At 54.8% G+C, this 13,904-nt stretch overlaps 1 protein-coding gene across 3 annotated transcripts in view; it reads left to right on the top strand.

The window, feature by feature from the left end:
- Positions 1–13,904, top strand: part of IPO13 (importin 13) — a 31,196-nt gene that overhangs the window by 5,034 nt on the left and 12,258 nt on the right. For 2 of the 3 annotated variants that reach the window (XM_059853986.1, XM_059853985.1), the window contains exons 2-8: positions 4,470–5,206; positions 10,600–10,740; positions 10,893–11,034; positions 12,008–12,174; positions 12,534–12,654; positions 12,953–13,100; positions 13,255–13,436. In XM_059853986.1, the coding sequence (XP_059709969.1) occupies positions 4,470–5,206; positions 10,600–10,740; positions 10,893–11,034; positions 12,008–12,174; positions 12,534–12,654; positions 12,953–13,100; positions 13,255–13,436 (1,638 nt within the window). Of the gene's footprint in view, positions 1–3,525; positions 3,774–4,469; positions 5,207–10,599; positions 10,741–10,892; positions 11,035–12,007; positions 12,175–12,533; positions 12,655–12,952; positions 13,101–13,254; positions 13,437–13,904 lie in introns of those variants that run through there. The other variant, XM_059853987.1, reaches the window with a different exon arrangement.

The following is a 13,904-nucleotide window of genomic DNA, read 5'->3' as shown; positions in this document are numbered from 1 at the left end:
TGCTCTGGGATCAGAGCCATGTGTCTGAGGCTGATGTTGTCACCCCATAATGGTATGAACACAACACCTCTCTGCAGGGTACCCCATGTTAATGTATTTACGCAGTGCAGTGAGGGAGACAGCCTGCTGGCACTGGGCTCCCTGCAGAAGCTCTGAAGGGTGAGAGCTGGGGGCTCTGGGCTTGTAGCAGATCCTCTTCTCTTGCTCTGCGTGGATGCAGCCTAAGATCAGGTGCCTCTGCTTGCCTGTAACTGTCCTTGGACTGCTCCCGTTCCACCTGACAAAGGAACCAGCTTGAGATCTCTGACCCATGTCTTTTGGGCAGGATGCCCTGCACCAGAGCAGCTTACTTGAGGGGCTGATGTTTCTCCAGCGACTAAAGCTTGACTGAGGCTTTGGTCACAGCTTTTTAGAGCAGGGAAGAGCCATCATAATAAGCTAGAATTATTTTCAGCCAAGCAGAGCTGACGTTGGAGAAGGCTCCTTCCCCGGCCAAAGGGCATAGCTGACAGCCGGGCTGTTTACCAGCTCTCACATTACAGGTCTAATTGCGGAGAAGGCAGGTCTGGTGTCAGCCACCCGTTCAAATTGGAATGCACAAAGCCTCCCTGTTAGATGTCACCCAGTTTCATGCCTTCTGCTTCTCCTTCCTGGCGCTAATGAGTTCCCCTTGTCATCTCCAGTGCTTCCTAATGGGCCCCAGGGTGCTGGCCAGAGGGGTCAGACTTAAGTCCAGCAGCAGCTAATGCTGGTGCCTGGTCTGGCAGGAGGGCAGTGTCTTCTTGCTGAGGAGGAACATGCTGGGTGTTCACATGCCCTTCTGGAGGACATGGGGTCTTGCAGTCACCTGCCCCATGCTCCCAGCAGAGGATGGTACTCAGCTGATGTGTGTGGTAGGTCAGGGAGACAGCCTAGTCTGCTCCCAGGGGCTTCTTCTGCTGCTTTGAGCTTAGGATGGTCCCCGTATTTATGCCTAGCCTTGCAGGTCCTCTGGAGGGGTCTCTCTCCCCTGTTGTGCAGAGTACTGGATGGGGTGTGCTGCTGGTAGCCCTGGGGCACATGCTGCCTTTCCTTTCCACCTGGTGTCCTGCATGCAGGCAGGAACAGCCATGCTTTTTTCAGGAGCCACCACAACTGATCCCCTCTCAGGCAGGGTGCTTGCAAAGGGGGCCTGAGGTAGTGAGCAGATGCTTCTTTCCAGAATATTCATCTGACTTCCAACAGCTTGTAGCGTGAGCTCTCAGCATTTACTTCGCTTCCATCCTCTGGATTTCTTTGTGTAGTTGGTAGATTTTTTCATCTTACCATTCACCTTCTCAGCCATGGTGGAGGCTCCAGCATGTCCTTGGGGACCTTTGCTGGAAACCTCCCCAGAGACTCCCTGCAGGAGGAGCGGGAGGAGCAGGGCTCTGAGCTGGTGTTGCTGGGCGTGGATGCCTCTCCAGAGAGCTCACTGGTGATGGCGGGGACAGTGCACAGGGTGGAATGTGAGGGATACAGGCAAGGTGCTGGGATGGTGGTAATGGGAGAGCTGCCCACATATCTGGAAAGCTGGCCCTACCTGGGAAGGGGTCTTGCAACCTAACTGCTCACTGTTGCTCTTAATGCAGAGGTAGTAACATCTCCCTAGCACAAGTGTTGAGGGGAGCAGCTATGACAGTGCTCCCTCTTTGCCATTGTTACAATGCAGCAGCCGGGATTTTTTAGCATAGCCGCTGCTGGAGTCTCTGACAGGGCTGTGTGCAGGATATGTGTGTGCTGGAGGTGTGTGCAGGATGTCTTTGTGCACCTGCTTGCACCTCAGCTTCATGTTGGGCTTTTCCTGGTTGCTCGCTCCTCTCCATTCAGTTGGATGATCACATGGCAGCACCAGAGGCTGCTGGCTTGAAGCAGATCCTGCTGGCAGGATCGGGCCTTAGCCAGCAGCACTGGCAGCCCCAGCCAGAGGAGGATGAGCCCTCAGCTGCTTCCCAGCGGGCAGACTATGTTTGCCAACCCCTGCTCTGCTGCCCTGCCATGGTCCCAGTCACTTGTGATGCTGTGCAAGTCTTGCCTTGCAGGTACATTGCTCCTGGGGCTCACTGTGGTGTGCCTGGAGTGTCACAGTGCCATGCTTTGCCTGCAGTTTCCCTGATGTGAGGCTGGCATGCAGCAGCTCTGTGGCCAGCACAGGTGAGCAGCTGGGGAGTTTGTGGGTCAGGAACCTAACACTGTGGGCCAGGTCCGTCCTGCACACATGGTGAGGTGCGTGTTTTACAAAGCTTGTGCAGGTGTAGACATTAGGGCTCCTGTGTACACATTGTACCTTGTGATATAAGATGCATAGGGATTTTTTTTCTCCCCACAATTTTCTAAGCAGTAGCACCATTCAAAATAGAATAAATAAATTCATTAGGAAGTGCACAGAGATGTAAAAATAGAGGCTGGGAAGAAGTGGGGAGGGATGTTGGGCTAGGGAGCATGCAGAGGGTACTGCTTGTTTCACCTTGTGACAGTGCCCAGCAAGAGAGAAGAGAAAGAGTGGGCTGTCACCATTCTGGGAATCTCAAGTGAGATTTATTTGGGAAGAAAAATAAGCAGCAAGCTCTGATGGGAGCAAGAGACTGAGCTGGTAATGGTTGGGAGCTCCAGCTTCAGCCTGCTGCAGGATGACTCAGTCCTTAGCACAACAGCCGGGGTAGGAGCCAGGTTCCTACCCCCAGGAGTGGCTGAGCTTTTATCACATCTGCAGCTGCTGCTCTATAGTGAAGTAAATTGTTGCTTTGCTTGGAGAGGATGACAGTGCTTACCTCTGCCCCAGCAGCTGAGTGATGCTTCCTTCATCCCAGTCCAAGATAACTGAGAACAGAGCAAAGGTTTGGCTAACTACTGAGAGCTCGTGGTCTCCCCTTGGCTTGCTCTGTTGGGACAGATTTCTCTCTCCCATGTCCTGCTTATGTAGGGTTAACCTTTTCTGTGTCAGGGTAGGTGCTTTAGTGGGTCAGATGCTGTCCCTCTGCAGCCCATGATGGCTGACTGCATCTCCTCCAATGTACTTCATAACCTCTTTCTTACTAAGATCTTTCTTACAAAGAGGTTATCCTCATTTCCCCCCATCACAAAGTCTTGAACAGCAGTGATTCAAATTACAGCCCAGGCAATGCCGGCTCTGTAAAGTCCCTGCCATATTGTCCTGCTCCTCGGTCTCATGCTGGGAAGCAGCAGGAGGCACAAGCGCTTGCTTGGGAGGCTCGTTCCTGTGCCCCAAGCTGCCAGTTCTGCATGCTTAAAAATAGGGTTTAAATCCTCTGCTGGGTACAAGAACCTCAAGAATTTCATAGAGCTTTTTAGAGGCGGGGGGGGGGAGGCTATTTGAGACCTAGAGCCAGGGTGGGCACACAAAAAAATCCTCTGCACCTGCTTCAATCATCCTCTGATTTGCTGGTGGGGTGTGACGGGTGCCTGATTGCCCGACAGGTGCCGTGGATTTTCCTTGCTCCTGGCGTGTGCAGTCAGCAATTTGAAATGAAACGTGCTGTGCCAGGCAGAAATCCTCGCTGCTGGAAGATGGAGTTCAGGCAAGGGATAGTTATTATAGTTATTCTTCCCCTCCTTGTGCAAGGACATCACTGGTTGCTGGCTGTACCCACTCAGGATAAGTAGCTAATTAAGGTTGGACTTCATATCTGTATAATATTCCTCTGCAAATAAAGCCTTGTAGCCTGTGTGAAGCTGTTCATGTGGATCTGAGCTGTGCAAAGCAGTAACTAGATCTCACAAAGCTGCAGGAGCAGGTAAGTGATGTTTCCCTTCTCTGTATGGAGAGATGGACTAAGCAGCACTGGATGTTGCAGAAAGCAGTGGCAGAGGCAGGGCTGGATGCCAGCTCTCTTGGTGCAGCTGTAACTGGGTGGGTTTGGGAATATTTTGAAGGCACTTAATGGAGAGATTAATCCCTGAACTTCTTGACTGTGGATTTTCAGGACTCTGCATAACCTGACAGACAAAGATCTGCAGCGGCTCTTGCAATCCATGGGCTCATGGATGCAAGCTGTGGACCACAGCACCTTTCAGAGAGCAGGTGTGAGTGGAAGGCAGGAGTGCTGGTCAGCCACATCCCTTACAGTCCTCATGTGAAAGAAGGGTCCTGTGCCCACCCCGGTGATGGCACATTAGCAGGGAAGCAGGCAGATTCTGCATGTGTGAAGGTGAAGATGGGAAATGACTAAAAAGACATTTCTAGAGTGAAGCATGAGAGGAGGGGGAAGGATGCATTGCAGGTCCTCTCCTGCTGCCCGATCACTCTCACTTCACTGAGAATGGGAAGAGGGAGGCCAGCTAGCACGGGCTGCCCTGGGGAGGGGGGCTGTGCAGGGCATCCTAGGCACTGGGCTCCATCCTAGTGAGCCTTCCTGGTAAGCCTTTACCAGGCAGGACAGGCCACAGTGGTGCTCCTCAGCTGCTCTAGGGTGCTTCCCTCTCTCTTCCAGGCTCTCCATCAGCTGTATTATGACCCAAACATCGAGAACAAGAACTTGGCTCAGAAATGGCTGATGCAGGCACAGGTGTCCCCCCAGGCATGGCACTTCAGCTGGCTGCTTCTCCACATGGACAAGGTGCCTGAGATCCAGTACTTTGGTGCCAGCGCTCTCCACATTAAAATCTCCCGCTACTGGAACGACATCCCGGCTGACCAGTATGAGAGCCTCAAGTCGCAGCTCTTCACCCACATCACGCGCTTCGCCAGCGGCTCCAAGATCGTGCTGACCCGGCTGTGCGTGGCGCTGGCCTCCCTGGCACTCAGCATGATGCCAGAGGCCTGGCCCTGCGCCGTGGCAGACATGGTGCGCATGTTCCAGGCCGAGGACTCCAACGTGGACGGGCGGGCGCGGTGCCTGGCGCTGCTGGAGCTGCTGACGGTGCTGCCCGAGGAGTTCCAGACCAGCCGCCTTCCCCAGTACCGCAAGGGCCAGGTACGCAGCGTCCTGGCGCAGGAGTGCGGCTCTGTCTTCCCTTTGCTGGAGCAGCTGCTGCAGCAGCAGGACTCCCCGGGTTTCATCAAGCAGAAGGTGCTCAAGTGCTTCTCCAGCTGGGTTCAGCTGGAGATCCCGCTGATGGACTGCGAGAACCTCATCCAGGCAGCTTTCACCTCTCTGCAGGACCCAGAGCTCTTTGACACAGCAGTGGAGGCTGTGGTCAATGCCATTTCCCAGCCCGATGCCCAGAGGTAAGGGCAGCCTCTCCTGTGTGCTGCAGGCTGGTGCTCCTGGACATCAGCAGGGAAACAGGGTGGGAGGGAAAAATCTCAGGCTTTTTTCCTAGCTGTCGTTGGCTCTGAAGGTAATGACGACAAGGTTTGGAAGTGGGAGAGTATCAAAAGCAGTTGGAGGCTGTTGGTTTCTCATGGTTGGTCCTGGAAGGCTTTGCACTATGGTTGACTTGTAAGGACCATGAAGTCTTGGGCAGCTGTAGCCCATGTCCATGCTGGCCTCTGAGGCAAATGTGGATGCATGCTTCTGGCTCCTCGTGTCAGATCCTGCAGCAGCCAACCAGAGAGCAACTGCCTGACTCCTGCCAGCAGGAGTTCAGAGACCTTCCACTGCCTTGTGCTGCTGGTCCAGCCAAGGAGCTGATTAAATGCAGAGATAATAAAACCAAGTCTGTCATTTTTTCCCCTCCTCTTGGCTCCAACAGCTTGTGCCAGCCAAGGACTCATCCTTTGTCTGTGGCCATGGCTGTCCCAGGAGCAGCTGAACTGGTGCTGCTGGGGCTGTGCTGTGGGGCTCCGAGCTTGTCTGCTTGGCTGCATTGCCTGACCTGCTGTCAGCTCTTGGGACCAATGCCTGCAGAAGGGACAGTACATCTCCAGTTCCCGTGGCCACATCCCTTCCTGGCTGCTTAGCAACCTTCCCCTGAAGAGGAGGGTTTCCTTGAAGGCTGAGCTGAGCTGCTGCCACTGTGCATGCCCTGTGCATGGCTGCACATCGCGCAGGCTCTGACCCTCTTCAGCAGTGGGAATGATGCTGCCACTGCAGTTGTGGGCCCTGGTCCTCCCCTTGGTTAAGGGCAGGGGCAGCCTACAAGTTCCCCAGCTCTGGGGCAGCCTGGGGCTGTCCTTTTCGATGACAAGGAGTTGCATCTGTGGACTGCAAATCCTGGTGCACAAAGAGACCCAAAAGGATTTTAATGTGTTGCTGGATGGGGTGAGGGGCTGCCTCATTTGCTAGTGTTTAGAAGGTGACCAGAAGCTGTTTCTTCTTGTGCCTGGCAAAGGCTGTGGACCAGCTGAGACCATTGTAGCAGGTCTGGGGCAGAAAGTGAGAAGGTGTGAGAAGGTCACATGCAGGTCTGAAATGCTGGACTTGGTCTTCCTGCTTTCCATTTCCCTTCAGTCTCAGAGGTCCCTTGACTGTGATTCCATACCTTTGTGCTGAAGCCTGGCCCTGGAGTGCTGCTCTTTGATTCCATTAAAAGGCTGAGTTTTCTGTTGAGCTTTCAAAGTGAATTGTGGAGAGGTGTGACTGAAAGTGGGGTTCCCTCTCTGCTTCTGTGCTGACCCTGTTGTGCAGTTTTTGTCCCCATTCAGACCTACCATGCTGGCTGCTCCCTTACAGAATCTTCAGTACTTGTCCTCCATCCTTCTTCCTGGGGGCATCATCAGCCATGCAGAGCACCCTCCTGTCTGTAGGCATGCAGGCAGCTGGCCTGAAAGGCTGTGCAGTGTGTGAGCCTGGTGCAGCTCCAGCCCTGGCATGTGGGGACAGCGGTGTCATTGTCACAGGGGTGCCCTGCCAGGCGGTGTGTGGTGTCGGCTGCTTCCCAGCCCTGGTGGGTGCTCTCCTCCCCTTTGTTTCTTGTGTCCACTATAATGTGTTCTTCCTCCTGCTTCCCCTGGTGCCAGCTGTCCCACCCCCCTGGCTTTGTCACTCAGCCAAAGTGGATCCAGCTCTTTCCCAGAGCCCCCAGGGAGTTTCCTGACCTTTCTGTCTCTTATGCTGATAGTCTGGGAGATCCCTGCTGCTTTTCAGCTGCTGTCTTGCTCCACGGTCTCTCGCCTTTGTTCCTGCAAGGCCCTTGGCTGCAGGCTCGGAGCATTCTTGGCACTGGGCTGCTGGCATGGTCCTCTCCAGAGCTTATTAGGGCATTGCTCCATGAGAGGGTTAGTCTTGGGGCTCACCACTTTGCCATGGGTTCCCTGAGTGCTTTCTACAGTGTGTCTTTCCCCCTTCACTCCCTCCCAGCTGTCTTCACTGACGTTGCTGCAGAGGTGGTCATGCAGGTGTGCTTCTGCCACCAGCAGAAGTCCTAGTGGCTCATCAACTTGGCTTCTGACTTTGAGGGTTAGATAGTTTGTCAGTCATCTTCCCAGGGGAGCACCACCTTGCAAGGCAGCTCTCCTGCTGCAGCACCTGTGTCCACGTGGTCCTGGTGCTGCCTCGCTCTTGGGTTAGTCGCGTGTGCTGGCAGCTCCTGTTTCCCTGCTTGCAAGGAGCAGTGAGTGGTTTCCTGCCTCTGAGGTGTTACTAGAAATGATGCACCAGAGATGTGTAGGTGCAAAGTGTTTGATCTCTGTACCTGCCAGGTGGGTGGGAGCCCTGTGAACCCAGAGAAGGGGATGTGCCGCGTGTTGCTGGAGTCTTGATGCTGCTCCTCTGTTAGGACATGGCCTTCCTGGGAAGAAACCTTGGAGGCTGGGCCAGGGGCTGGAACTGGAACACCTCTGAGCACTCCTCTGCTCTTGAAAGTGGTGGGAAGCTCCTGAGTTGCGGAAGGGGAGGAATGGAGATGCTGTTGCTTCTCATTTGCAGAGGACAGGCTTGGGCTGTATTTTCCATCTCATTTGAGGATTATCCCCTCAGCTAAATGGGTCGGAGAGCTTGGCAGCACGTGCTGCAAGGGGAGAGCAGATGTGTTGCATTTGGCCACTTGGCCTTCCTGTAGGGCAGTGAGTAGCATCAGAGTGGGGTAGGGACCTCCTTGTGGTGTTTGCCCATGTGGGAGTTACAGAGCGTGGATGCTGGACACTGAATCTCCTCTCTGAAAGCAGCAGGGTGTTGCTACAGTGGTGGACCTGGCAGGACTGCAGGTCACTGTAGGGGATTGCCTAGTGTCTTGCCTGCCATCTCTTTCTGGTCTTGGCACCTGGTGCTGAATTTTTGAAGAGGAATTTCACTTGAGTTTTCCAAGAGTTTCATTAGAATCAGGTTTTTCACAGTATTGGGTTATTATCTCATCCAATGTGGTTCAGATTTTGGATCAGGAAGGATGAGATTGTCCCATATGCCTGTATCTCCCCTCTACAGGTTGTCCCCACACTGGTGCCCTTTGCAGAGGGTTGTGGGAAGAGCAAGAGTAGGTTCTGGTCCCACAGAGGGAGCTGCAAATGCTGCAGTTCCCTGGGCTTTGGGAAGGGACTGGACAAACTCATGAAAGCAATATTTGTTCAGCTCCTAAATACCAGGATAGCAAATCTTGCTCAGGAAGGCTAAGACAAATCACTGCAGGGAGCTGTATGGGCTGGAGTCACCATGTGGCTGCCATGTTCATATACTCTTTCACAGGCATTCACAGGTTTTGGCTGCTGGAAATAAGCTGGCCATTCAGGGACTCTTCGGAGCTGGGATGGTTTTGTCTTCTTCTTCCTGACAGTGGTGCAGGGGGTGGGAAGTGGTGGCTGGCAGCACCTCCTGGGGCAAGCTCTGCACCTGGTCAGGGATGTGGCATCAGCTGGTCCCTTGGGCTGGAAAGCGGCACTGAGCAGGTGGAGTGACCTGGGGCTCCATGCTCCTGGAAATGGAATAGAGCAGCTCAGCTCTGGGTGACCTGACCTCAGGTCTTGGGTGATGGGTTAAAACAACTCATCTAGAGCAAGCATTTCCCTCCTGGCCAGGGACCCTTGCATCCAGGATGCCCTTATGTCTGCAGAACAGCTAGCCGAGCAAGGTGGTGCTCAGGAGATGTGGTTCACCCAACATTTTCTAGAAGTCTTCAGTAATATGGGATTGCATCATGGAAGCAAATCTAGGTGGTTATCTCTGTTTGCTATGCAGGGATTCCAGAGGATCAGTTCAGGTCCAGGCACTGTGAGTATTTCAATGTAACTGGCAGAAGCAGAATCCTTATCAGAAAAAGTCATAAAAGTCACAAAGCCATAAAAACCTCCCTAGGGTAATGTGAACCCAGTGCTGTGGAGGAAGGATGGCTTTGCCTTACACTGGAGCAGTGGAAGGTTCCCTGTGGCTTTTGTCTGGGCACTGCCCTGGCTCCCTTGGGCCTACCCTGCATGCAGCATTGGTTCCTAGGGAGAGGAGCTATTGAATTTCCAAGTTCTCCATCATCACATTGTTCCTATGCTGCCACATGCATAACTCACAGGGCATCAGAGGCTTGGAAATGGTTTATGCAAAAATAAACCCTTTGCTGTGTGATTTTCTCTGGGGGAGAGGGCGAAAGGAGAGTGACCCCCAGCAGCACAGAGGGCATGCTGGGATGACAGCTGGGATTGTAGACACCTTATTTCCTCTGTCCTCTCTTGCTGACCCTGAAGGAAAGCTGCCACCACCAGCACAACTCTGTCCCTGCACTGGTGGCACCAATGGCTTTGTTCTCTTTTAAATCATCCGTAGCAAAACCACCCTGCCACTCTGGGGTGGATGTGTGGCTGTCCTGGTGTCAGCACTCATATCTCTTCCCCAGGGTGGGCACAAGAGAGCTGGAATCGTGTGTGCCTCCCACTCCAAGCATCCTTAGCCCCGCACCTGCATGTAGGGGGCGGGCAGAGAGCACAGGCTGTGGCTGCAGATAACACGCCTGGGTGGGCAGGGAAATGGCAGGGAAAAGGCAGGCTGCTCATCAGCCTCCAGCACGGCCTCTCTCCGGGGGCCCTGGGCTGCCTTTCACCTTGGCTGCCTCCTTCTCGTTGCCTTGGTTACCATCCCTTACAGGCAGCAGAGGGGAGGCTGACGTGCGGGATGGGATGTGGGAGAGCAGTGCTGCTGGCCTGTGGCAGCCTGGGATGTTCCAGGGGCCAGCGCTGTCCATGGGACTCCCCAGCAGTGGCTGCCCAGTCCATCCCAGACATGGGGCACAGTCTGGATGTGCCCAAGCTGGAGAGTCGAGTGGTTTCCCACTGGCAGCTTGGACTGACTCTGTGCTAATCTAAGGACTGTGGGCATGGTGGGAAGAGCCCACAGGTCTGCCCTCGCTGCTGTTCTGCTCCACATCAATGCTGCTGTGTGCAGGCACAGCTCACTCAGAGCTGTTTGTGGCACTGACAGGTTGGAGGTGCAGGCAGCCCTGCTGGCAGGTGTGGCCTGGTAGAGGCAGGGGTCCACACTGTGGTGCAGGGGGGTTGGCCCAGAGCTGAAGGCCACTGGCTCAGCACTTCACTTGCAGAGGCTCTGCAGCAGTGCTCAGGCTGCAGCTTTTGTTCTAATGCCACAGGCTGCAAGGGGATTTCATGTGAGCAGTAAGGGCTCCTGCATGCATCCCATCGCACAAAGCAGCCTTCAAGTAGGCAGAGCTGGGCAGGAGCCCTGGGAGAGCATCAGGAGGGATGGATGGCATGGCAGCCCATGCCAGAGAGGTGATGCCTGGCACTGACTCGGGCTGTGCTTGCAGGTACGTGAACACCCTCCTCAAGCTGATCCCGCCCGTGCTGGGGCTCCAGGAGCAGCTGCGCCAGGCAGTGCAGAGCGGGGACATGGAGACGTCGCATGGAATCTGCCGCATCGCCGTGGCCCTGGGGGAGAACCACTCCCGGTGAGTGCTGGGTGTGCTCCCTAGAAGGGGCAGTGAGCTTGGAGCAGCCTGCTGTTCCCCACATCCTGCTTTGTCCAGGACCTGTCCTGCACCCTGTGACATATGTCAGGGCAGAGGAGCTGGAAACTCTGACCATGCTCTCTGCTTCCCAGAGCCCTCCTGGACCAGGTGGAGCACTGGCAGAGTTTCCTGGCCCTGGTCAATATGATCATGTTCTGCACTGGCATCCCTGGACACTACCCCGTCAACGAAACCACCAGCTCCTTGACCCTCACCTTCTGGTACACATTGCAGGTCAGTGACCGTTGTGGACAGCCTGCCTGGGCTGTGTCCTCCAGGCAGGGCCAGAGGCACCAGTGCATGGGGACTGGGGTCTGGCCAGGATTTAATTGGTGCCAGGGATTTCTGATGTCCCCACTCCTTGCCCTGCACTTGCAGCTAGGGCAGGGCACATGCCTAGGAAACGCTGGCCCTGTGGCTGGCTCTTTCTGCCACCAGTCATCCTTAGAAGTGTGAGCCATCCTTTAAGGGCCTCATTAACAAAACTAATTAAAATTTCATGTTAGTTCTTTTCTTCCCAGCAGCAGACCTGGTTGTTTAGCTTCTTTCTGCATGCCTGCAGCACACAAGAATGAGAGCATGGCTCTAGTGGCTGCCCAGTGTGAGGTCCCTCTCCCATGGTCAGTGTTCCCTGGATCAGCAGAGCAGCCCTGCCACACTGTGCTCTATTTTTAGCTCCCTTTCATCCCTCAGTTCCATTCCTCTGCAATCCAATGGCATGGCTGAGCATGGGCAGGGAGGGGAGCAAAGTCAGTGCCGTGCCAGCAGCTCCTCTGCTGCATGAGGCCAGGCTGAGGCTCCCATGACCTCTTGCTGCTTCTCCAGATGGGTCTGAGATTACAGGTGCGTGCAGGAGGGGGCTGTGCTCAGTCAGCTCTCTCACAGAAGTCTGAGGCACGCATGCTCCTGGTCTAGAGGTGCTCCCAAGGATAGGACATGGCAGGACACTGCCACCCCCTATGACAATGCTGTCTGAGGGTCCACCCAGTTTCTGGGGCTCCTGGCATCTTGCCTCCAGATAATGCTGCCACTGCAGAAGGGCACAGCTTCAAGTGAATCTTAGGGAGCCGGAAATGCAGCCTTCCAAGGTATGACAGGTCCCAGCAGCCCTGGGAGATGTGCCTGAGTCCCCTATGCAGCAGGCAAGTTAGCTCTATTTGCCTTTCCCTACAACACCTGATGTATTTATTCTTCCTCCTGCCTTCAGGATGATATCCTCTCCTTTGAGCCAGACAAGCAGGCAGTGTACCAGCAGGTCTACAGGCCTGTGTATTTCCAGCTGGTGGACGTGCTGCTGCACAAAGCCCAGTTCCCCTCTGATGAGGAGTATGGCTTCTGGTCCTCGGATGAGAAGGAGCAGTTTCGGATATACAGGTACAAGTGGGAGATTTGGATTTGCTTGTCAGGCAGGTGAGGATACAGGGGCAGCATTCTGCCACCCTGGAGACTGAGTGCTGTGTGATAAGCCAAGGAGGGACACAGAGGAGATTCCTTCCATCAAGAGCTGTTTTGGCTGTGGTGGTAGTGGGAAAATGAGCTGGTTTGGATAATTTGGCAAAATTTTGGCACAGCACCAGTTACCCTGCCCAGGAGGCCATAGGATCACTCCTTTGGTTGGGACAGTGTGCTTGTATGAGCAGTGCCTGTGCCCTGGAGAGAAAGTGATGTGTCCACACATGGAGCTCTCTGCATGGGCTGGGGACAGCGTTTGGAGACACCCGTGTTCTCTGCAGGGTGGACATCTCTGACACACTGATGTATGTGTATGAGATGCTGGGTGCTGAGCTCCTGAGCAGCCTCTATGACAAACTGGGACGTCTCCTGACCAACACGGAGCAGCCGTCCACGTGGCAGGTGAGCAAGGGGACCCAGGGGCCAGCCTGACAGCTACCTGTCCTCATCCTCAAGGGGGCATTGAAAGCAAAGGGACGTGACAGAGGACAGGAGTATGAGCACCTTGCCAGCACACATACAGTCTCTCTGGGGTCTGCTGTGGAGAGGAGTAGGTTTTCTGCCTCTCTGTCCTTAGTTCTGCCAAGGGATCAGCCTCTTCAGCTACTGTGGGGGTGCTGAGCTGGTGCCTGGTGCTGGGGCAGGGTTGGGCATCAGGGATCAATGCAAGGCTCTGACAGTGCCTCTCCCACCCTGGCAGCACACGGAGGCCTTGCTCTATGGCTTCCAGTCCATTGCTGAGACCATTGATGTAAACTACTCCGACGTGGTGCCCGGGCTGATCGGCCTCATTCCCCGGATCAGCATCAGCAACGTGCAGCTTGCCGACACCGTCATGTTCACTATCGGTGAGTGGGCTGGGCTGGGCTGGGTAGGGAAAGCCCCCCTGAGACCACATCTGCCCAGCAATACCAGTGGTGAAAAGCAAAGCTGGGCATCACAGAATGCAAGAGCAAGAACCTGTGGTGCAGTCCTGCAGTCTGACCCCATCTGTGTATGCAGGATCCCTGTCCGAGTGGCTGGCTGATCACCCTGTCATGATTAACAACGTGTTACCACTGGTTCTCCAAGCCTTGGGCAACCCTGAGCTCTCCATCTCCAGTGTCTCCACCCTGAAAAAGATCTGCCGAGAGTGCAAGTACGACCTGCCACCTTATGCTGCCAACATTGTCGCTGTGTCACAGGTAGGAGCTGTGTGCTGGATGTGTGGGGGTGACTTGGAATGTGCTCTGTGCACACCTTTTCCTTTGTAAGGACCAGGGCAGGGGGACAAAGGAGCAGCTCCAGGCATCTTGCTTGGTGCAGATTTCTTGCCTGTTTTGTTCATAGGCTAGTAAACCCATATGGCAGGCCTTGTGTCCTGCTGTGAATGCAGAAATGGCAGCCACTGACAGACATGACTGCCAAGGGGTCTGCTGGGATTGCACTTGGGAGTCTGTCCTTCCCCCAGGGTTTTGTTTGCCTTGTTGGGAGCAGCAGTCTGCCAGCTGTGCACCTGCCACACTGCTAGTGCCACTGCTGGGCATCTTGGAGGGCAGCACCCTGGTGTTCAGGCCTCTCCTTGGAGCTGATCCCTGCAGTCCTGGGGCAGCTTGTCCCATGCTCCTTCTTGACTCTCAAGATTTAGGGCAGGTGGGACTCAGAGTCCCAAG

This window comes from Haemorhous mexicanus, chromosome 9 (genome assembly GCF_027477595.1).
Source record: "Haemorhous mexicanus isolate bHaeMex1 chromosome 9, bHaeMex1.pri, whole genome shotgun sequence".
Lineage (NCBI taxonomy): Eukaryota > Metazoa > Chordata > Aves > Passeriformes > Fringillidae > Haemorhous > Haemorhous mexicanus.
Note: the sequence above shows the minus strand (reverse complement) of the source record. Positions and strands in the feature narration are given on the sequence as shown.